Source organism: Amborella trichopoda, chromosome 3 (assembly GCF_054954075.1).
Source record: "Amborella trichopoda isolate Santa Cruz 75 chromosome 3, AtrichopodaSantaCruz75HAP2 v2.0, whole genome shotgun sequence".
Taxonomy (NCBI): domain Eukaryota; kingdom Viridiplantae; phylum Streptophyta; class Magnoliopsida; order Amborellales; family Amborellaceae; genus Amborella; species Amborella trichopoda.
The window spans coordinates 42,259,397-42,284,183 of NC_142338.1; the positions used below are offsets into that span (position 1 = coordinate 42,259,397).

The following is a 24,787-nucleotide window of genomic DNA, read 5'->3' on the forward strand; positions in this document are numbered from 1 at the left end:
AAGATGATTGTCATAGCATCATGCTGGGGAGTCCACCCCAAAAAGATCTCTTCACAAGATTCAAAATAAACTCTTATTCCATCCAATCTAGGTTTTTATCTAAGAGTTATATTTATAAAATAAAACAACTCTAAAATCTAACTTGTTCCCTAAGAAGCACCAACTAAATCCCAACCCTCCATATTTTAAAAAGAATAAAGTTTAAATTTTACCCCTCAAGTTTGTACAACTAAAAAAAGACACAAATACCCCTAAAAAAAAAAGCCAAAAGAACTCCCAACTTAAATTTCAATCTCCTAAAAAAGTTAACGAAGCTAAAAAAATAAAAACCCGGTTTGCAACAATGGTTCAGTTCCCAAGCCAAACAATGTCGAAAAGGAGCTAAATTGAAATGTAAACATAAAACAAGTCTCCTGCGTCAAGAAAAGAAACAATATTGATAATCTTGAGATCATAAAAAACACAATTATATTGATAACAAATACATTGCATAATAATTGAAGGTCATTGAATGGATACAGTTTGTTAATAGAAATGAATGTCAAAATTTTATATCTGCTCTATACAAGCCTGGTTAGTGATGAAGATTGTCCAACATGTGCATACCCCTTTTGGTAAGACAACTTGGTCATGTAACGCTCTGAGTCCTTACCTGTGTAAGCAACAGTCACAGCTGCCTGCCTCTCTTGACGACGTGCCCAAGTGACAATGTATAGACCCGCAATTATGAGAAAGCCCCCGATCATACTGCAATAAAAACAAAACATTCTTTATGTTACAGAACATCAAAGCTCTTAAGCTATGGCTTCAAGCTCTTACGATATAAGAAAGTCTGTTTACGAATTTGAAAGCCGTTATTCTACTGATAACCAAATTCAACTTGGGTCAACAGGCTCCAATTGGAATGAGAGTGCTACAGCCCACAGCCCCATAAAAGGGCACAATGTGCTTTCCAGGAACAAGAAAACAAAATACCAACCAATAAAAGAAAAAAGAAAGCAACATGCCATATCTACTTACAAATAAAAAGTTTTAAGTAGCTAAAATTTATCATGAAAATCAATATATGCTTCCATGTGATTCAAAAGAAATCTGCATCCTAGATCCACAGAGTGCACAATTGACTACCTTCGCACCATTCTTTACAAAGTATCCAGCAATTAGCACCAATATTCACAAATGGACTTAAAACACCTACAAGTTTCCCCAGGAATCATTTCCCACCTCATACCCAGTTCCTAAAATCCACACATATTACCTAGTTGTTACTGCCTCCATTCTGGGGACAAACATCCATGTGTAAACTCATTTTCCCACACTCGGGGAAATCCATCAGTGTTATCATGCCGTCTTCCACCACATCCAAAAACTAGTGGAACACTATACACAAGCCAATCCCTAAGCCCTAACTCAGAAAAACCAAAAGCCACATCCTTTTTCTCTTGCTTCAATGAAGTCGAAATAGGTACTCTTGGCAGCACTCATTGACAATTATCATGCTCCAGCAAAAACGTCAAATACGTTTTTGCATTCCTGTTTGGTAAACCTGTTGCTCTTCTACTGGAATCATTAAATTCCACAGAACAGTTCCATGATAATGAGGCTTGGCTCAGAATACTCAACCACTTTTAGTTAATGCTGCGATCAAATCCAATTCAATGACAGATTGCCCACCTCTGACCTAGACCAAAGTGCCACACACAAAGAAATGGGTAGAAATATTTGCTGATAAAAAAAGAAACGGGGGTAAATGTGTTGCACAAGAGTACTCATGCAAGTTATCATTTTGCCTTTGGTTGGCCAAGACATGGGAGAAGAGAAAGTATAGTTTACTGAGAGACAGACGGGCAACCTTCTGGCAACAAGAGGCAACATCTGGCGAGCTTTGGAGCGACCTTCCGGACTCTCATCCAGCAACCTTCTCTGACCGGCAGCAATCCTGTGGTGAGCTTTGGAGCAACCTTCTGGCAACCCTCCGGCGACCCTCATCCAGCAACCTTCTCTGACCAACAACGATTGTCTGCATTCTCTTCCTCCTTTTTCTGGTGATCCCCTTCCCTTCTTATATCTGTTATTTTCATTGCAAATCTAAGGTTTTTGCTTCTCTTTTGTGTTGTCTTTTCCTTTTTCGACTCAATTTTGAGCCTTTTGCACAGATCTGTGGGCTTTTACCTTGAGATTTGTGGTATTCGTTTCAGATCTGAGTTTTTCTGTGCTCACATCTAAATTTTCTGTCTCCTCTTTTTTGTCCCTGTTTCTGGTCTTGTTTCTTTGGTTTCCCTTTTCTCTCTTTGTTCTGTTTTGGTTTTGTTTCTCTCTTCGTCCTCCTCTCCTCCCGTTCTATTGTTCCATCTTACCTTTTTGCTTCTACCTCCTCTATTTTCTTATTTCTATTTTGTTTTCTCCTTCCCTATATCTTGTTTGTTAGGTTCTCATTTCCTCTCTTTCCCCTCTCTCTCCCCATCGCCTTCCCTCTCTCTTACCATGTTCTTGGGATTTTTTATTAGATCTTCTTTCTAACCATTTTATTAGGTTTTCTTTAGGTTTCTTTCTCATTTTTCTGAGCTCTTTTTCTCCGCTTCTGTTTTTCGTCTGTCTTTCATTTCCTTCTTCAACCCCTCTCTCTGTCTCTTCTCTAGTAGCTCTTCCCTAAAGTCTCTTCTCTAGTAGCTCTTTCCCAAAGTCTCTACTCTAGTAGCTCTTTCCTTTTTCTGAGAGATAGCGTCATTGGGGTGTTTCTCCCCTCCCCTTCCTCCCCTTCCTCCCCTTCCTCCTCCCTCCCTTCTCTTTCGTCCCTTCCCTACATCCCTCTTTCCCCTTCCCCTTCGTCTGAGATCCACCTGTTTCCGCCCACCATCTCTCCCCTCGACTTGAATCCTCTTGGAAGGTTAACACCTAAGATAGAGTTATCCCTTCCTCTAGGGTTTGGGACCCTGTTATGGGAATTTTTGCACTCCTGAGTTTTCCTCTTGGGCCTGAAATTCCCTGGTATTAGGCCAATGGAGATGAATGCCTTAGTCGGGGTAGGCCTAGTCACGGGTCAGTTTGACCCCTGTCATGAAGGTTGCACTCCTTATGGGAGTAAGATCTCCTTAGTTCTGGCCTTCTACAGTGTCCTAGCTGAGGTTTCAGAGAATGGTTCCTCTATCATCTTGTGTTGGTTCCTGGACTTTCCCTCTCTGTGGTTTCGCTTTCCACCCTTTTTTCTCTCACCATTTTTTCGCCATCAATTGGCACCATCAGTGTGTTGCCCCAACTCCGGCTTATGTACTTATTGTGGATGGGATGCTTCGGAGTGGTGGTGAGTGGTAAGGGCTTGGGTAGAAGGACTGTAGAGGACTGGGTTAGTGGGGATTTTGAGTTTGTTGGTAGTGTAGGGTCACTGAGGGTTTGGGTTTTGGGGTGTTGGTAGGTCTTGCTTGGAAGTAGAAGACTTTTTCTCTACTTCTTCCTTTGTACTCACTCATACTTTTAATGAGAATTTACTGTTTACATTTCCATATATATATATATATATGTGGGTTTTGTTAGGCTACACCACTTGTGGTGTAAACCCTTAAAGTGCTTAAAATTTTTAGACATTTAGATACCCTTATCCTATAGTAAAGTAACTTTTTGTTTAGGGGTATTTTAAGCAATTAGTAAAGGGTAAACTAGAAATTCTTAATAGAAACAAAAGCATTTATTAACAATAGTGGACAATGAACCCATGACATCTTTAACTGATGGAGAAGATATGGACAGTCGTCGCTTAGGTTTTTCCAGGAATAGCTCCGCGTCTATGCAAAGAGGAGGAGGTGGTGGATCCTTGGGTAGGAGCATCTCTCAAAGGTCCTATAGTAGAGATCTTCACAGAAGGAACCATACGTTACTTCTCCTTTTTTCAATTGGGAGGTAATTTATAACCTTTACCCTCGACCTCCACTCCCCCGTTCTGATCGTCGCCCATCCTCTGCGAGTTACCTTCAAAGGTTGCATGTTGGTCCTACGTCTTACACACAGGTCGTCACCTCCAAAACCCCTACTCCCCCTGCTCCTCCTCCCCCAAATCCCCCCCCCCTCGGAGGTCCCGATAGCCTCGTCCTTCCCTGCTCACCCTCTGCTTATTGAAACTTCGAAATCAGTCTCTCGCCCACTCTCAGACCATTTACAAACTGTGCTGGTTGATTACTTCGTCCCTCAGCGTAATGACATCAGGGGCATAGAAAAATGGGCACTGAAACTCTGGGGGGAACCTAATATTACATGCATAACCATCGCTAGGGGAGGTATTCTTTCTCCTTCCCATCTCCGACCTTGGCCCAGGTAGTAGTAAGCAGCCATTGCAGCCTTACCTTCAAAAGGGCAAAGCTGTTCCCACGACCATGGTCCCCCAAATACTGCCTTACATTTAACGCCATCCCTCTTCATGCTTGGTCTCCAGTCATTTTCAGGAAACTAGCCCGAGCGTCTGGCCAACTGATTTCCATTAACTGGAAATCACTGGAGGTCCTTCCCATAGGGTCGATGAAGTGTTGCTCGCGACAACAAACCCTTCCCTCATCCCTCCTACGATCTGGATCACGGTAGATGACTCCTTTCCTATTACTGTTAAATGGTCCTTGGCTTCGTGGAAGAGACCTACAATGAAGAAGAAGGCCTTGCCAAAACAGTGGATTAAGGTCACCAAGAAATCCAGATCCCGATCGTCTATACCGAATGCCTCCGGGAGAACAATGCGTGTTCCTCAAGCAATACACGTGTCACTAGACGGAGAAAACAATACATGTACCCAGATAGACGTACCACTAGTTTCAGCTCCATCTATGGATACACCTATACAGGAGCCAAACACTCCTGTCAGAGCCACCTCTATTAAGGATCTTCCTCAAGATCCCACCTTAATGCCGCCACCCGCTCCCCCAAATCCCAAGACACCCTCGCCACGCGTCCAAGTAAAATGTACCTTGCCGTTTTATCTGCCATCGGGTACGATAACCCAGCCGCACCAGCCACTTGTGCCACCTACCAAAGTCAACGACGTGTGCCCCCTAGCCTCCACTCCTTTGCCATCGGGACTGCCATTCGTCTAATGTCCCCCTCTTCTCCCCCCGAGAGACAACCCCTTTATCTCCCCTCTTGTGTCCTTGACCCAAAGAGGTCTTGTAACCCCAACGGTCATGCCTCCCCCATCTGACGCCGAGATGGTACCCATGACAAGAGAATGCTCTCTTTTAGTTCCCAGTCTTCCCTCTCTCCAAGAGCCGTCGAAGCATATCCCTCATCTCCTCACCTCTGAGATTGTAACCTCGGTGGTGAATCCCGGCAAAGAGGGGCTACCCCTCGAGACTGTCTTAATAGGAAAATATAGGCACGAGGCTCTAGCTGAGGATCACTCTGTTTTACTGAAAATTCCTCCTAGTGAACCCCTCGGATTTGCTAGCCTGCTCTTTGCACCATCCTACCTTTCCTCCTACCTTCTTCTCCCCCGCCTTCCCAGACATGGACTGGTCCCACTACCCCATTGGCATTCTAATGGTCCACACTTCTTCTCCCTTGTCGCTGGACCTGGAGCTTAGCCCATTACCTCCCTCTTTATCCTGCTCTCACTCCAATTTGTCGGGTCAACTCTTCGCTCCCCTCTTTCTTCCGTACTCATGGTCACCCCCTCATTCCTCGCACAGCTTTTCCCCTATTTGAACTACCTCTACCACAACTCCACATTGCTCTCAACGCCTCCTTTATAGTGGGCCATCTCATAGATACAGGGGCCTTCACGTCCAATGATCCCCTACCTCTCTGCCTACCTCCCCCCTGCTATAGCCCAGTCCCCTATCACCCTCCTAACCTGATGCCACCTTACCCTTCTCCTAATGACCCCGGTATTATCATCGCTTTCAATATCTCCCAATCTAACCACCAGGGCCCCCCGGTCTCCCCCCCCCCCCCTTTCTTCTCTATCCTCCTGCCCCTCCACCATTTGGATTGCCCCTATGCCTCCCTGCTTCCATCCCACTTAGCTTTCCTCAGCCAGGTTTTGAAGGCCTACACCCGTTTAGCCATTCTTCCCAGGTGTCAGAGAACTTGCAGGAGGCTTCATCGTCCAAAGAGGAGTCGTCTAGACAAGGCAGCCACGTCGAGAACAGCCCTGATCTCATCAAAGAAAAGGTTAAGTACTTCTTCAGACTTGTGGGATTTCAATTGGAGGACTTAGACCATCAGCTTCTCCTTTCTATTGATTCTACCACAGGGGATAAATCGCAGAGGAGGAAAAAAGGTTACAAAGAGCTACTTAACCTCTTTTCCTCTATTAACCCTGGACAATTCTACCCCTCGGATTTGTCAACTGAGTCCTCCTTGTCCATTGGAAGGTCCTCGGTCAGAAGGTCCCCCAGATTGGCTGCAACAACCTCCTCTTTTATTTCAAGATGATTATCATATCATGGAATATAAGGGGTCTTGGACAGGCCTCTAAACAAAAAGCCGTTAGAGACCTCTGTGCCAAGTTCAAACCTTCCATATTGGCGCTCTTAGACACCAAACAACCGGAACTTGACCTACTCTCAGTCAGAAGTGTTTGCGGTAGATTCCCTCGTCAATGGATCTCTCGCCCAGTTTTAGGGGCCTCCGGAGGAATATGGGTAGTTTGGAACCCTACTGAACATTCTCTAATCTCCTATCATATCGGTGATTTCACGGTCACCATCCTCCTGTCCCGGAACTCAGATAACCTAGAATGGAAGTTCACTGCGGTCTATGGTCCTAACCGGTCACCATTGAGACCTAGATTATGGGAAGAACTTGACATAGCTATCCTACCTCATCCCATTTGGTGCTTGGGTGGAGATTTCAATATTACCAGATGGTCTTTCGAAAGAAACTCCTCGAATACTATTTCCAAGAGCATGATATAGTTCTCGAATCTCATATCCAAACACGAGCTGATTGAGATCCCTCTCCTAGGGAATCAATTCATGTGGTCGAATCACGGGGCCCAACCCACTCTATCTAAATTGGACCACTTTTTTGTCTCTCCTACTTGGGAAGAATCCTTACCAGGGTCGCACGTCTTAACTCTCCCAAAACCCACCTCAGACCACTGCCCAATTTTACTTAATACCCAGCCAGTCCCTAGGGGACCCAAACCTTTCTGGTTCGAATTAGCTTGGATTCAGGAGAAGGACCTCGCATCCCTCATCCCTTTATGGTGGCAATCATCCTCTAACCAAGTCACAGGAAGGGCTGGGTTCAGACTACAAAAAAAACTACAAAAGCTCCTCACTACAAAGTAACTTCACAACCTCCAAAAAAACACAATTGGATATCATACAGAACCTTGATAGGATAGAGGAGTCCAGACCCCTCTCACCTGCACAAGTCGACCTCATACAATCAACTAAACTGGAGTAACTTTCCACACTTAAAAAAGGAAGAGCTTTACTGGTATCAAAGGTCAAGAGTCTCTTGGCTTAAGTCAAGGGACCTCAGTGTTTCAAAAAGCGCTAGGCAAGTCCTAGGCGGATTGGGGGGTCTAGACCGCCCAGCGCCTAGGCTGGCGCCAAGAACCTGGGCAGCCCAGCAGAATCCAAATAAGGATTCTACAGTTATTTGAGTATCAGACTATCAGTTATATTCAAATTATACTACATATTAGCATTTAGCACACATTCCATAAGTATAACCATAATCCATAAGTCGGTTCATACTCCATAATCCATATTCAATTAAAACTTAAAATATTCCAACCAACCAAATTATAAAACTATGAAAGTAATACTTGAAGACTCAAAAAAATCTTCAATAGTTCAAATGTTCAATACACAATACTTCAATCAAAGTTCAAACTTCAAAGTAACAAAGTTTGATAATTATTCAACAATCAACATTCATTCATCATCAGAAAATCTTGGGTCAGCTGCATTAGCATCATATTCATTGGAGTCGACAGAGTCGTCACCCTCCTCGACATAGTGTGACTCGTCTTCCTCCATCCCTTGTGAATCTGCCTCTTCTTCCTCCTCTTCCTCCACCCTTGTTCTCTGTGCAGAACCTCTAGTGGCCCTAGGAGGGTCAGCTGATGTCCCTGAAGCGTCCATGACCAGGTCCCATGTCAATCCTTCATGCCCCTCGACCTCATTATCATCAACTAACCACTCCATAGCATTGTCCATATTTTTTTATCTGATGGGGTCTCTATTATCTCTCTTAGCAAATTAGTCCTTCAAGAATCGATTGTACTCGAAAAAGACAAGGTCATTGAGCTTCTTTGATTCAAATCTGTTCCTTTCCTTTGTATGAACCTAACAAAATAAAATGAAAGTGAACTAATTAAAATCTAATATCTACGGTTCATGTATTATTTATAAAATTATACAAATTACCCTTACGGCCTTACCCCTTCAAAAGTACTTCAATTGCGCTCACAACCGGACGAAAAAGTGGTTAGGTTTAAGATCCGAATAACCAACTTTCATAAATTTGGAGAACTACGCCCATGTTGGCTCTACCAATGGATTGCAAAGAAATAAAAAAAATATAAATAAATAATAAAAATACTTGATTACTTGAACAGTTGAACTTTATGAAGATGAACTTAAGAATATTATTAATATAATAATATTTAATACCTGGATTAATTTTGGTCCTTTGCCTCATCGCCATTAGACTCCCTAAAGACTTTAATGCGCACTTGTAATTTATCAGCTCATCAGGGTATATAATATCCTGCATTTCAAGTTCAGGGACTAGCACCTTTACACACTCATTAAATCCATCCATAATTGTGTCATTTGTTTGTATATCCTTGTCAAAATAAAACGAAGAGCTGTTTATCCCATTTCTCATCAATAATCTCCCAAACAAGCTTGTAGCGGGTTTCTTCATCATTGAAATTTTGGGTTATTTCTCTTTTGCATTTCTCCATAGCATCATATATATAGCCCATAGAAGGCTTGTCACTATCAACCATACAAAGGACTTTGATAAGAGGAAAAAATACCTTAAGAGCGTCCTTCACCGCTCCTCAAAAAGCCTTAGAAAGTATAATATCTCTCACCTTCTTCCCAACCTGAGCCTTAGACCACTTGCATGCTCTCCACTCATCCAAGGTAACATTTGTCTCAACTGCACTTTCCTCGAACGTATGCTATCTAGGCATAAGTACCAAGTCGCAAATCTTGTGACCCCAAGCCTCACAATCTCTTTCTTCTATGTAAAGGTACGCATCATGCTAAGGGTGATATGGTGGCTATAAATGAAATCTGTAACATACTTGGCCTTCTTCACTGCACCTGATATCTAGGTTAAACCGCAAAGAGCCTCAAGCATGAGGCCTATACAATGTGTTGCACATGGTGTCCAAAAGATTCTAGGATAAGCCATGCGCAACAAATTAGATATAACAACATTAGGAGCAGCATTGTCTGTGACAACCTGTACAACAAGATGCTCTCCAACCTCCTTGATTCCCTTCTCTATCATTTGAAATATGTAATGGGCATCACGGATATGATCAGAGCTATCAATAGACCTAAAAAAAACAGTCCCTACTGGACAATTTACAAGCAAATTCATTTGACTTCTTCTCTTCCTATCACTCCAAGCATCAATCATAAGAGAAACCCCATACTGAGCCTATGCATCTTTATTAAGTTCTACAACTTCCTTCGTGTCACTCACTGCCTTTTTCTAAAAAGGCTTTGAAAGCTCATATGGGATTGGGGGTTTCATCCCAGAGCCAAATTGGCCAATTGCCTCTATTGCAGCATAAAAGTTGCTCGAGCGAGCGGTATTGAAAGGAATGCCGCCTCATAAAACCATGTAGCCAAATAATACGCAGCTCTATCTCTCTCTCCCTTTTTTATTCTAATTTCAATGGTGGTTTGCTTTTATGTTTTCTCTCCTGCAGTCTAAGGGTCAGGCCGAGGTAAGAACCTATCCATAGGGCCTCTAACCGAGGCTTCTTAGTCCCAGAATCAGAAGCAATTACAAGTCCCTTCCCCTTTCCCCTAATAATGAATTGCTCAACCTCTTGACATCCCTCCGCAATCATTTCCTCATCACTCTCATCATCATCAAAATTGACTCGAACCTTAGACCTAATCTTTGCTATAAAGGCAAATCTCTCATCTTTTTTCATTTTCACCAAGTTCATAAATTCTTTATTTCCTCTTTAACAACATCAGAAGTTTTTTTACATGGGGCAACATCCCCCCTGATACCGGCAAGATGTTTCTTTAATCGGTTTATGTCCCCTTTTGCATCCTTTTCACAAAAATTGCATCTTATGTAATTTTTATCATTAGGATCTGGGTTATAGCCATATTTCCAACCGGGATCACCACTCCTATTAGATCTCGAAGAAGACATCTCAAAAATAATGCAAATTACAAAAGCAATAAAAAACATCACTTACTTTGAGTTTGATTGTTTAATCTTCAAACTTTCACCTCACAGATGTTTCTAAATACTCAAAATCTTCTAAAACACCTCCTAATAACTTGGCAAAACATCAAAAAGTAAATATAATACCAATGGGTGATATTTTGATCAATTTTGGTTAACTTTGAGTAACCATTCGATCTTAAAAAATTCACCACAATCCAGTTTTTTGGTGGTTTTCTCTCTAAATTTGGCTCAAACAAAGTTTAGGTTTCAAATGAACCTAAAACCCTAATTTCTAAGCCTTAAAAACAAAAAACAATGACGTAAAATGCCCTCACAAATTTTTTTTCCGCCCCTGGGGGGGGAGCAGGCCTTTCGGACTGCCTAGACGCTGGGCGGTCCGCTGTTTGAATCACTGGGGAGGACCTAAATACCAAGCTCTTCCATAGAGTTGCAAATAGCAGACGCCGAGCTAACTTGATTTAGACCATCAAAGTTGGCGAATCGTTGTTTGATTCTGCACCAGAAATTGAAGAAGCCATCATTTCCCACTTCAGGAACCTTTGCTCAGCTCAAAACCTACCTAGACCCACCATGGGCGACCTAGCGTTCAAAACCCTCCCCACCCATAGGCAGACTGGCTAGAACGACCTTTTTCTGAGGAAGAAATTGAGAAAGTTGTGAATGACTTGGCCTCTGACAAGGCGCCTGGTCTAGAAGGTTTCCACATGGCATTCTTCAAAACATTCTGGACCACCTTTAAGGAAGATTTCAATATGTTTTTTGAGGAATTCTATAGACGTGGAAAACTCAATAAAGCCTTGAATGCAACTTTATAGTGATGGTGCCAAAGTTAGAAGGAGCATAGGATATTAAAGACTTTTGTCATATCGACCTCCTTAATTCATCATACAAGATCCTTTCCAAAGTCCTGGCTTCGAGGATCAAAAAGGTCCTCAATTTGGTCATATCCCCATCCCAGTCAGCGTATATTCACTCTTCCTGGATGGAATCCTAGTAGCCTATGAATGTATTCACTCTTGCTTTAGACAAAAAAAGCCAGGGCTTATCTTCAAAATTGACTGGGAGAACGCGTATGACCACGTTGAATCGACAATCCTAGAACAAACGCTATCTAGAATGGGATTCGGCGAGAGATGGAGAATGTGGATGCGAGGTTGCCACTCTAGTCCTTATTTCTCCATCTTAGTTAACAGTTCTCCTAAGGGCTTCTTCCCTTCGTCTAGGGGTCTAAGACAAGGAGACCCCCTATCCCCGTTCCTTTTCACCATAGTGGGAGAGGTCTTCAGCCAATCAATCTCCAAGATCTTTCAGGCTGTCTTACTTTCTGGATTCAAAACAAGTAGAACGGGCCCAAGCGTGTGACACTTGCAATATGCAGATGACACCTTAGTATTCCTTGATGCAAACAAGATCGAAGTCCAGAACCTAAAAATCTTCCTTGCTTTCTTTGAGTTGGCCACCGGTTTTAAGGTCAATATGGAGAAATCTAAAATGATTGGAGTTGGTCTAAATCCTTCCCTAACCAAGAACTTTATCCCGGATTGGGAGTGTGCAGTAGAGAAATCCTAACCTTCTACCTAGGGCTCCCCCTCGGCCTTGGAAAACCCAATAAGCAGCTGTGGGCCCACATCATTGATAAAATAGATAGAAGACTGGCAAGATGGAAAAGGCGATATCTGTCTATGGCTGGCAGAAGTACTCTCATCAAAGCTTCCCTTGCCAATACCCGATTTACTTCATGTCGCTCTTTCAAATTCCAGCTTCAGTCTCTAAAAGGATAGAACAGCTTATGAGGAATTTCCTATGGTCGGGTTCAGCAGAAACAAAGAAAATACACCTAGTATCTTGGAACCAGATCTGCACACACAACAAGAAGGGAGGTTTGGGGATCTCCTCGGCCTTGGAAAACCCAATAAGCAGCTGTGGGCCTACATCATTGATAAAATAGATAGAAGACTGGCAAGTTGGAAAGGGCGATATTGTCTATGGCTGGCTGAAGTACTCTCATCAAAGCTTCCCTTGCCCATACCCAGATTTACTTCATGTCGCTCTTTCAAATTCCAGCTTCAGTCTCTAAAAGGATAGAACGGCTTATGAGGAATTTCCTATGGTCGGGTTCAGCAGAAACAAAGAAAATACACCTAGTATCTTGGAACAAGATCTGCACACACAAGAAGTAGGAGGTTTGGGGATAAGAGACCTAAGAAACCGGAATTGGCAATTTTGGGGAAATGGTGGTCAAATCATGAGAACCCACTTTGAATGCAGGTGATTAGAAGCAAGTATAATATCTCCTCACAAATGTGGTTGCCAAAGACCAACTACTACTCCACAGGATCAGGTATCTGGAAAACTCTGGTATCCATCCTCCCTTGGTTCAGAACTAATATTCACTTTCATGCAAGAGGAGGAAATAGAGTGAGATTTTGGGAGGATTTGAAGATTGGCTTTTCACCACTAAAAGATAGACTCCCCTTCCTTTTTGTCATCTCCAACTGTAAAGAGTCAATGATAGTGGATGAAATGACTTTCTCTGGGAATAGTAGGACGTGGAACCCTTCTTTTAGAAGGTCTCTGTCTGATGAAGAACTCCTTCAACTTGCTACACTTTAGCTCTGAACTCCATGGAGTTTTCTTACCGCAGTCAGGGATGGACCCCATCACCCTCAGGGAGGTTCACAGTAGCCTCCTTCTATAGGGTCTTGGTAGATGGACAGACATAGTCGACTCATCAAATAGAGCGTGGCAGACTATAGCCCCACCAAGGACTCAGCTCTTTCAGTGGTTTGCAACTCAAGGTAGGCCCCTAACCATAAACAACCTTCAGAAAAGAGGATTTCAATTTCCTAACAGATGTATAATGTGCCTTAATGAAGAAGAAACAATATCACATCTGTTATTACATTGCGACTTCGCATACTCACTTTGGAGTCTACTTATTCAGTTATTTAGACTCTCGTGGGTTCTTCCACCTTCAACACAGACCTATGAGGACAGTTTCAGGAAATCAGGGAAAATTCTATGGAAAGCCTCTGTTGCTGCTACCCTTTGGCACATATGGGGGGGAAAGAAACTCTAGGATCTTTTGAGGTTTCTACATTGCAGACCACGTTCCAAAAAATAACATCCTCTGCTATTTTTTGGGCCTCCCATCATAAATTATTTGTGGGTATCTCCGCCTCTTCCTTTATGCGAGAATGGGAAAATCTCCTTAACCTCAGTCATCGTAGGAGTCAAAGTACCCCTCGATGGACTCCTCCTTCAGAGGATCAAATAAAACTCAACTTCGATGGAAGCTCTCTGGGAAACCCTGGTCCGACAGGTGTAGGGTGGGTGTATAGAAATAGTGAAGGATGAGTCCTTCTCACCTATTTAGAATACATAGGAATAAAGGACTCGGAGACAGCAGAAGCCAAAGCCCTTCTAATTGGAATCAAGAATTTTAACCATTCTTGGGGAAGAATACTACAGATTGAAGGAGATGGCAAAAACATTATTAACTGGGGTTCTAGGATAAGCAATCCACCTTGGTATTTGAGACATATTTTTGATGAAATTGAACACTTCTGCAGGGACTTGGAAGTCACTTGGAAGCACACCTGAAGGACAGCAAAAGCAACCGCAAGCAACATACCTAACTGGATGCAGTTAGTCTAGGTGAAAGGGCAAAACTATAAGCCCCCACGTAGTCTCTTTTGTCTGTTTCGTAGTAGTCTGTGTAAAGGGCCAATACTATAAGCCATACTATGCTTTCCTTTTGTACGCTTTTGTAACTGGGATTCTATGCTTTCTTGTCCACTTTTGTAACTGGGCATATTTATAAGCCTCTCTCAGTGGTTGTGTCTAGCCCTCCACTCAGGGACCATGACACAGTAGAGGTCCATGCGTGGTGGACCTCACTGTACCGATGTAACTCCTTTTATTTAATGTAAGTCAACTTCTATCAAAAAACATAGTGGACAATAACATCACTGATATGGTGTGTGACATCACCCACAAGATGCATTAATTGTGTTTAGCTACTAATAGAATGCCAATATTTTATTATAAAAATATCCATTCTACCCTTCTAAATGACCAAAAATGCCCCTACTTGAAAAATTTTGTATTACAATTCAAGGGTTTTTTAGTGTCTAAAAATGTTGAGCACTTTAAGGGTCTACACCACCAAGTGGTGTAGCCTAACAAAACCCTATACTATATATATATATATATATTTGTCGATATTGGAGTAGTTCCTTGTGGTCTTTTTAACATTGGAGAGCGAATCTGCCAGTAACAATTTCCAATATATGACTAATGTGTAAGGTGAATCTAATCACCTCCCAAGTAAAGTATGATCCCACCAGTGTCCTCAGAACATATCGAACCATCAACCATTCTCTTTGCAGAAAGGATGAAGATATGGCAGCATAACAAAACATTAGGAAGGAATATTGAATCTCGTTTTTCTATTAGGTGTTGAGGTGCAAGTTCAAGCATGAGTGGGATGCATCTTTGACAACCTTTATGCAAACACAGAATTGTAAAAACAAGAACATATGAAGTGAACATGCATGTAAGAAATATACAGTGTTTAGTGTTTGTCTATGACCTTCCAAGATAAATAGCACTTCCAAGGACAAATCTTGACAAGATGGCAGATGTCACAGGTTGAAGTGGATTATAAAGAGACACCATTGTAGCCCCCACAATCTTATTGCACCACGTTAGGAGACCATAGTTAAAAGCAGATGCAACAATTCCCTGCAAAAACAAAATATTTATAAGATAAACCGAAATAATATGCGGCAAACACGCAAAGTTCCTTATAGCTCAGTGCATGTAAATATGGTGAAACCAAATGTAGAACAGTAGAGGCTCAAAACCAAAATAATCAGTTGATCAGAAACAGACTTACAGCAAATACAACTGCAAGTATCTCAGACCTAGTTAAGATCCAATCTGTGTAGTCATTAGTGGCGAAAAATCCCGTCAAAATCATCAATATAGTACCAAAAAGGTACGAATATGCTGTCAATGACAAAGCAGCAGGATATTTCGCCAAAACTGGAACCTGCAAAATGTTTTTAGAACACTATCAGATGCAGCAACAGCTGGAAGTGGCACCACACAATAGGTTAAAACCAGAAAAAACATTTAGAAGAATTTTGCAAGAGAATTAACACAGTTTAGCATAAAGAGAAGCCGATGAGTTGGTCAGAAACCTACAAAATCAGCAAACTTAAGCCTCAAACTTTTTTTATAAAACCGTAGCTAAGCTCCAATTTTAATTCCATTAAGAAAGTCGATAGCTTATGATACAGATGCTTTGGTTCTTTTCCTAGCACAAGCAGGATAAAAAAAAAATTATACCTGCATCAGATGCTAGAATAGTACCCGTCAATTAACACATTTTGTGTTGATCACATGCAGCTGCAATAGAAATTGGGTGAAAATGAAAAAAAATAATAATATGAACTTCAATATCAGCAAGTACTTGCATGTGCTTTGCACGATGTTTCAATTGCAAAATTCAATGAATAATTAATTTTTAAAATATTTAGAAGAAAAATAGAATAGTACTCTTTAGTTTATATTTAATTTTTAAAACTATCAATGTTACTCATAAAGCTTTCCAGTCTCCTATTAAATTTTATAATTAATTATTTAATTTCTTATATTTAGTTTTATTTTTTAAAGTTTCAACTATGTTCCTATTTTCATTCTAAATTTTTTTGAATTGTCTTATATTTTAGTGGGGAAGTCCCAATTTTGGTGGAAATACTTATTAGATTAAAGAAAGCATATAAAAGCTAGCCATCCATCTAAAACATTTTCTAAGTTTCCATGATTTAAATTCTCTCATTTTTTGGATAAACTAAACACTATATATACTTTATCAGTCAAAATGTGTCCTTCCTTCTTTTCTCTAACTTCATTTCCTTGCTTTTTTTTCTTTCTTTTTTTTTGGAGAGGGGATGAGGAGGCCGATAACTATACATCTATTAATATAAAAAGATCATTACAAGAAGAAAAAAAAAAAAGGAAAAAGAGATGAGACTCGGCGTTAGACTTGTTAGCAAATGGGAGAGATTTTTAACATGGCTTCTTTTTATTTTCTTAATAGACATGCGTAAGTCATGTTCCTTACTAATCATGGGAATTGAGAGAGAGAGAGAGAGAGAGAGAGAGAGAGATTCTAGGAAAATAAGAGGGAAAAAAGAGTAATGAGAAGAAATTCAAATGTCACACTCATGTTTATTCTCCCTTAGAAATATGTCATCATCATCATTCGAGCCTATTCCCAACTATTTGGGGTCAAAAAATAAGTGGGAAAAAAGAGTAATGACAAGAAATTCAAATGTCACACTCATATTTATTCTCCTTTAGCAATATATCATCATCATCATCCGAACCTTATCCCAACTATTCGAGGTCGGCTACAGGAATCTTACTCCACCATTCGGCTCTATCAAAGGTCATACCCTCAATCAGACCACAAGTCATCATATCTCTTCTCACTACTTCCATCCATGTCTTTTTGGGCCTTCTCCTTGCCCTTTTAAAGCCTTCCATTTAAACCAAGTTACCCCTTCTAATTGGTGTGGTTCTAAGTCAAGTATGCACATGACCAGACCACTGAAGTCTACTTTTCCTCATCTTATCGCCTATTGGAACTGCCCCTAAGTTCCCTCGGATGTATTCACTCCGAATTTTATCTTTTCTTGCCTTGCCACCCATCCATATCAACATCGTCATCCTAACTATACTCATTCTATGGATATGTTCTTTCTCAACCACTCAACATTACGTCTCATAAAGCATGGCTGATCTTACAACGTCCTATAGAACTTTCCATGTAATTTCATTAGTATGAGACGGTCACATAAGACTCTAGAAGCGCATTTCTACTTTGTCCACCCGGCTTTAATTCTATGTGTAACATCTTCCTCAATCTCTCCATCGACATAGATCATCGACCCAAGATATCAAAAATAATCTCCTTTCGATACTTCTTGGTCATCAATCTTAACTAATTCATCGTTTATTCTCCTATTATTAGTAAACTTGAATTCCATATATTTATCTTAGTCTGGCAAATTTTAAAACCTTTAGATTCTAGAGCATCACTCCAAAGTTCCAATTTTGCATTGATGTCGTTTCTAGTCTCATCAATCAAAGTTATGTCAGCTACAAACAACATACACCATTGTACCTCATCCTATAAATGCCTAGTGAAATTGTCCATAACCAAAGCAAAGAAATATAGACTAACACTGACCCCTAATGCGGGTCTACTATCACTAGAAACCAACTTGTCTCTCTGTTAGTTGTCCACACACTACTTAGCAGTCCCTCATATCCCTCACCATGTCAACATATCCCTTAGAGACTTATTTATTTTCCAACACCTACCATATTGACTCTCTAGGTACCCTGTCGTATGCTTTCGCTAAATCAATAAAGACCAAGTAGAGGTCTTTCTGTTCTCCTTCAACTTCTCAATGAATTGCCTACGTAGGAAATAGCCTCAATAGTTGACCTCCCTGGCATAAAACCGAACTAATTTTTTGAAACACTCGCTTCATGTCGTAGTCATATTCGTTGCTCAATCACTCTCTGTCACAGTTTCATAGTGTGGCTTATAAGTTTGATCCCTCGATAGTTTGTATAATTATGTATGTCTCCTTTGTTTTTGTAAATAGGTACCACATAACTTTTCTTCATTCGCTTGGCATTTTTTTGTTCTCAAAATCTTGTTGAACAACTTGGTCAACCAGAATATGTCAATCTCTCCCATGAACTGCCAAACCTCTATTGGTAAACCATATGGGGCTAAAGTCTTCTATCTTCACTTTATCAAAGCTTGTTTCACTTCAAATATCATAATCTTATGAATGTATCTATGACCTCCGACCACATTAATGTCAAAGGTTCTTTCTAACACTATGCTCCCATAGGTCGTCATTCAACAATTTTTGAAAATAAATTCTACACCTTTCATTGACCTCAGCATCCTTCAACAAGACCCTATGATCCTCACTCTTAGCGAATTTAACATTATCTAGATCCCTACACTTCCTCTCTTTCATTTTTGCTAGTTTAAAGAGATCTTTTTCACCTTCATCAAGTGCCTCAAGCTTAGCCTTAATTATTATTTTTCCTAGCATTCTTCTTGGTATTTTTATATTCTTCTAAGTTTTGATCATTTCTATCTATTGTCGAGCTTTGTAACATGAACATCTTTTTGCTAATAGCATTTTGAACCTCATCATTCCACCACCAAGTTTTCTTATTAGAATGTCTTTTCCCTCTAGATTCTCGTAAAACTTATTTTGCCATTTTCTTAATTCAATCAGCCATTCATTCTACATAACATTAATCTTGTCCTCAGAATTCCTCTTTCTTTCTTTTATCAATTTATTCTTAAATAAGTCTATTTTCTTCCTTTTTAAATTTCTATACAAGTCTATTTTTCTCCATTTTATCAATTTATTTCTAAATAAGTCGTTTTTTTAATGTGTTAACTAAAATAAGTCTATTTTCTCCCTTTCTAAATTCCACCACCTAGTTATTGGATACCTATTGATTCCATTCCTCTTCCATCTCTTTATGTAAAAAACTATAACCATGAGTCTATGTTGCGTAGACGAACTCTCTCCTGGGATAATTTTATAGTTTTTACATGATGGTCGTTCTACCTTCAAACTAGAAAAAAGTTTATCTAGATTTTATATGATCCACTTTTGCAAGTTATTAAATGGTCATCCCCCTTTATAAAGAAAGATGCATAATATTTTCGGAGTCTATGGAGTTATGTAATGAAAATCATCCCATTGCAGGTCATGATTTTCACAGAAGTGTGACATGTATTTATGGCAGATTTATCAGCCATACAATTTGAGGAGAACGGCTGAAGGGTAACCCAGTAACCAGCTCAAGAACAGAAAGCACAGTTGTTGTGTTTGCCCAACTAATCCCACTAAGGCAACATTTTCTGGCACTTCATCCAATTCCAATATAATCACTACAGGCCTGTTTGGATGACAGTTAATCATATTATGAGTAGGCAGCAGACTATCTTATCTGAAATTAATATACTCTACATAATATTATTTTCTTAGCTGTTTACTATATATAATATTATTTGATAATTTAACTTTTCGCCAATTTTCAGCTATTTTTAGTTATTTCCAACCCAAAACATGCACTTTTTAGCAATTTACTTTGAATAAAGTAGAAACAGCTTTCCAAAACAATAAAATCATATGTAAAATTACCAATAAGTTTATCTCAGATAATTTTGTGAGGGACACTACCAAACGACAAATAACTCATTATCAGGATTAATTTTATCGAAACTGTGAATTAGCAATGAAAATGAGAACATCCAAAGAAGTCCTACATATGTAAACATGGTCAAAACTTAGTAAAAACAATTCTATTTCAAGCAATCCCTTCAATAAGGTGGCTTGATATATTTTTTAATGATAAAAAAGGTGCCTTATTCTCTTCAAGCCAAAAAACTCTGACACTAACCAGTAAAGCTAAGTAGAGGGACATGCATATGCAGTTTCCGATCAGGCACAAGACACCAATGTGCCATCTTTCAAAACCTAATTCCAGTACCGAAGGTGCCAACCATCCAACAGGCTCTGGTTGAGGCTTGGCACTTATCTCACTTTCAGCTGCAAGGTCCATATACCCGTTACCAAAGACAGCTGGACCTCTGAATGATCCCATCAAAACAGCACCAAAAACACAAATAAGTGTGCCTGCAACCTTCACTTTGCCCTCAGTTCTGAGCAAATTCAATGCTTCGGTTCTGCATGGAGAAAATATAACAGAATGATGTGAGATGCATTTCAGGACGAGTAGCAATTGGAAAGAAGACAAAAGAAACCAATCCAATCATAGTATATAAAAGCAGCAAATTAGGCAAACCTCTTACCTCATTAGCACAGCCAAGATGAATGTAAACACTGGAATGGCAGGTTGTACTGCTGCAGCATATGCAGGACTTGTGTAGCTAAGGCCAATAAGAAATAACAGCTGGTTGCCAAATATCCTGATCAGTCCAATTTTAAACATCACTTATCAAAAAAATTTTGACATGATAGTGGATCGATCAATCATAATGTTTCTTATGTAATACTATACAAGTTTTTGTTTCGTTACCCTGTTAGGCCTAGAAAGAAGAATGCCACAAGGTGACTGCGCGATATTGGTGGTCGTATTCTTCTGCACAGATGAAAGGATCACCGTGATTTGTCTTATTATCTCGATATGCAACAAACTGCATACATGACTAACGAAACCAGTACTCAAACTTGGCAAGCACTTAAATTATGTATTCATCATAGATGCTTCAGATTCTTAGGAAACATAAGAATATCCTAGTCACCTCATATGTGAAGGTAAGGATGATAACAACCCATTTGGAAATAAATTCAAAAATAAAAATAAATAAATAATAAGAAATAAAAATAAAACCATTTCAAAATGTGTGCATGTATTTAAACCCCTATGGATACTGCTACTGGAAAAGCACATATTGAATTCATGAACAGTGCATATAAACCCTGAATTTCAACCTCAAGAAGAGTTTGGGCATGAAACAACTTTATGCCCAGATGTGAATTTCAAGAGAAAACCTCATAGCCCAACCGTCGATATGCACCTACTGTGCGCCTTCCAGAATAATTTGCCCGGGCAGTTCAACCAAGTTTTCCAAGGAAACCAAGCTCCAGTGGCTCAGTCATGCCAAACAAAAGGCCTACATGCACGGTATAATGTTCACATGTTCTCAAAAGAAAATTTTTCTCAACCAATAATTATTCACTCTGTGGCATAAAAGCCTTCAGTATTCGGTTGACCTTGAAAACATTTAAAACACAGCTTTCTGCTTTTACAAACAATGCCACATGGAACCGCTTATCCAATGAAATCTGACTTTGTGCATTAAGTCCTTATCATTCATCGTGATTGGAGTACTTGGAACAATTTAGTCAGTTTAAGACAAAACCATAATGATATATCCAAAATATCAGCACATGAATTTCAGAGTGATGAATTTGTATAATAATTTATAACCATATAATAACTTAGCAACTGAAGTAGCACTCCCATTCTAAAACTAGCAATTGTCGTGTCATACAAGGTGATCCCTATGACCAAACAACATTCTCTCTTACACAGAACCCTACTCCTAGTTCCCTATAATTCCTGTTAGTTATAAATAAAAATTATCGTGAACAGAGCAACATCCAAAAGGCCAGCCGAGTTAATTGTCAACAGAGTTACCACAAGGGTAATCCGGTTTGCCACTTCAAATACAAATAATTGATCATGTAACCAACAGTTCATTAACCACCAAACTCAAGCATATAACGCAAGGTGGTTTCAGTAAAATTTAGGTGCGAAGGTAAAATGGTCCAACTGAAGACAATGCATAAAAGCATCAACCATTCAAATATAAATAATAGAATTTCAGTGTTAGAAAGGGAAATGAAAGCAAGAAATGGCATTTGGCACTATTGTTTGAAAAGACAGCCTGCCTAGTGCCTAGGTGGCCTCCTTGGCCCTCCTAGAGAACCAGAGTGCACAGCCTAGGCTTAGGTGGCCTTCCCTGGGCAGGTGCCCAGGCGCCTGACTTGGTCACCCATTGACCGAAGGTGGAATCCACCATGGCAAGTGGTATTTTTGTCATTTTCCTGATTTTCAGGAGTACAAAGGATCGAGGGGGTATTATAACCCCCCCTAAACTTGTTTTAAGGTTCTTCAAATAAATAAAAAAGAACAAAATTGTGGATTTTAAAAATATTGTGATTTAAATAAATAATATCGCGTCAGATGACCTCTGTTTGACTTGAGAGTTTTGAGGAAAGTTCATGCTTGTTTGGAAGCTATTTAGTCAGGATTAGGCGAAGTTCCGTTCAGTTTTTGGCAAGATCTGATCTCCTTCACATCTTACAATCATATTCATACTATACTAGGGTATTTTCGTTTCCCTGAACTAACCTAAATTATTGGTGTTGAGTTGTGATCTTTATGGCAAATGGGGAGTATTTATGAACCATCATATCTAACATCTTTGTTACAAGGACAAAGAAAAGAACAAGATTGCAAGCTGTGGAAACATAGCACCACAAATTATTGGAATATATTAAAAACAACAATAGAATTCAGCAAAGTTTCTATCTTCCCAATGTTCAAAAACACTGAGGCAGCCACTAGGCAGGTGCCCTGAAACAACTTTTGTTTTTTTTTTTTTTGGGGAAGGGGGGGGTGTGTTAGCATCTATTTCTGTGTGTGTGCGTATTAAAGAGAGTATATGGGCCTGCTTGTGTGAGAGAAAGGTCTCACATCAAACATTCGGAGAATATGTTCTTCTTTTTCTTCTTTTTATAAGTAGAGAGAGATAGAATATGAGTCCATGAGAGGGAAGGCCTCACATCGAGCACTTGGAAGTCATCTTCCTCTTTCTCTTCTTTTTATATATAGAGCAAGAGCATATAGGTCCATGTGTGTGTTTGTGTATGTGCATGACTGCGTGTGAAAGAGAGAGGCCTTGCATCTAACAATTGGAGGGCATCTTCTTTTTCCTCTTCTTCTTATACGTAGAGAGGACACGGGCCAGTGAGCGAATGACAAGGGCCTTGAGCCCTTAGCCATTTTTATACACCTTAACTTCTTTTTTTTAAGGAGGTTTACCCTCTTTTTTTTGGGGGGTGGCACCTGGCGCATATGGGTTGGGGGGGCTGGATTTGTCCCCTAAAACCCTTTCCCCCCCGTTTTTGGGGGGAAGTTATGTTTTTTGCCCTTGGCCAAGGGCCTGTTTTCTCCCTCGGCCAAGTTGCTCCTAGGCGCCAACCGTGAGGTGACCACCTTGCCCGCCTAGGGGGACGCTTGGGCGTTTTGGCCTCCAGCTGCCTAGGTGGCCAAGCAGCCGAAGTTTCGAACAATGTCTCTTCCAATTTTAATAGATTTTCTTATCAGTAAAGGTATCATTCATAGGAGAATAATCCTTCTAAACCGCAAAAAAGTAGGCAGTAGAACACGAAACCAACAAAACTTGTGGATTTTGGTTCTTCAAACCCAAATCTATGTGCACATTTTTTTGCATATAGGCATGTGGGGGGCCTCAAAACCGAGGTGCCTGCCTAGAGCCCAGGTGGTTAGACACCCCTGGCTGCCCAGGTACCCGTAGCAATTTTTTAAGAAAATATTGGCACTTCATATTCATTTTATGATAACTAAGTACAGCTACAGTAGTGTTTATTTGAAAGCTCAAAATTTTTTTTTTTTAAGGGGAATAAATTTGCAGATTCAGCTTGAAACTGGCTTGTTGGCACAAGGCCACTCATTAACTAAAAAGGGCATAGTAAGAGCCCATCAGCAAAAAGAGTTAAACATGCACTGGAAGTTTCCCAAGGACTTGAAAAGTCAAGGGAGTCAATGGCTATAACAATTGGATCATTCAGTAATGCATTTTAGCGACCTCAAAGTTTAGAAGAATAATCAAAAGTGGCTACGGTTGGAAGGTACACAGGAATTATATCCAAATCATGCAGCTCACTTGAAGGTAATCACTATCAGAAAACTTAAGTCCCAAAAAATAGCTCAATTATCATTCTGGAAGAGCTCGATGATCAAAAACCACACTTCAACTAAACAGCATCAATGTGATCAATAAGAAAAATGAACCAAACAATGATCCTAAAGATGAGAAACTATAAATTCTACCAAATAAAACCCCTCAATTAAAAAATAAATAAGATTTCATCAATACCATATTAATCAGACCATATTCATCAATAGGAATTTTTTGATGAAATTTTTGTAACTCCTCTCTCTGGGGATAAGACATAATTTTGTAAATTTTACATAATGAATGAAACAGTCGCTCTGGGGACAAGACACAATCTTGTAAATTTTACATAATCAATGAAACAGTGGGATATCAAAAAGAAAACCAGAAATCATCTATACCACATCAATCAAAGGCCCAATCCCAAAAAAAATTAAATAACAAAACAAGACATGAAAACCAAGGACCGAAAAACAAGAACCAAAGTAGCAGAAACCTGGAACGAAATCGCACTTTTCCCGGAAATAGGCAGCCGGAGCTAGAAGCGAGAGAGCAATAAGGTCTCTGAGCACGCAAAACACCACCTGGTTCATCCCAACATTAAGGGCCAGCTTCGTTATAACATGGTAAGCTCCATAGTTGAACTGGACCAAGGCCAGAGCTGCATGAGCCCTCCAGTTCTCACTCAACATGACGATGTCTCACCAAACCCCAATTCACAACAACTATATAACTAAGAATACTTTCATGCAGAGCCTGTGTGCGATTTACAAACCCTAACCCTAAAACACGACTCTGAAACATGTAATCCCCATGGCTCTCCGTGCT

The 24,787-nt window shown here is 40.1% G+C and overlaps 1 protein-coding gene across 4 annotated transcripts; it reads right to left on the reverse strand.

Moving 5' to 3' along the window:
• Positions 1-451: 451 nt before the first annotated feature.
• LOC18422667 (WAT1-related protein At4g19185) lies at positions 452-24,787 on the reverse strand. 4 transcript variants are annotated; one of them, XM_006878550.4, is made up of 7 exons: positions 24,473-24,787; positions 20,548-20,610; positions 20,321-20,437; positions 19,909-20,194; positions 15,287-15,442; positions 14,981-15,132; positions 452-747 (listed from the first exon to the last, which is right to left on the reverse strand). In XM_006878550.4, the coding sequence occupies exons 1-7, from the start codon at positions 24,649-24,651 to the stop codon at positions 561-563; spliced, it is 1,140 nt and encodes a 379-aa protein (XP_006878612.1). In that variant the 5' UTR covers positions 24,652-24,787; the 3' UTR covers positions 452-560. The 4 variants fall into 4 exon arrangements, with proteins under 4 accessions (XP_006878612.1, XP_088716723.1, XP_088716725.1 ...); XM_088860597.1 differs by having other exon boundaries at positions 24,456-24,787; XM_088860598.1 differs by lacking the exons at positions 452-747; positions 14,981-15,132 and adding an exon at positions 15,742-15,801 and having other exon boundaries at positions 15,311-15,442.

Coding starts and splice junctions, on each gene's coding strand:
- LOC18422667 (XM_006878550.4), bottom strand. CDS start 24,651: ATGTTGAGTGAGAACTGGAGGGCTCATGCAGCTCTGGCCTTGGTCCAG. Junction 15,443..19,908: donor CCCTCTACTTAGCTTTACTG/GTTAGTGTCAGA, acceptor AACATTTTGCAG/GTTCCAGTTTTGGCGAAATA. Junction 748..14,980: donor AGTGCTATTTATCTTGGAAG/GTCATAGACAAA, acceptor TTTTTATTGCAG/TATGATCGGGGGCTTTCTCA.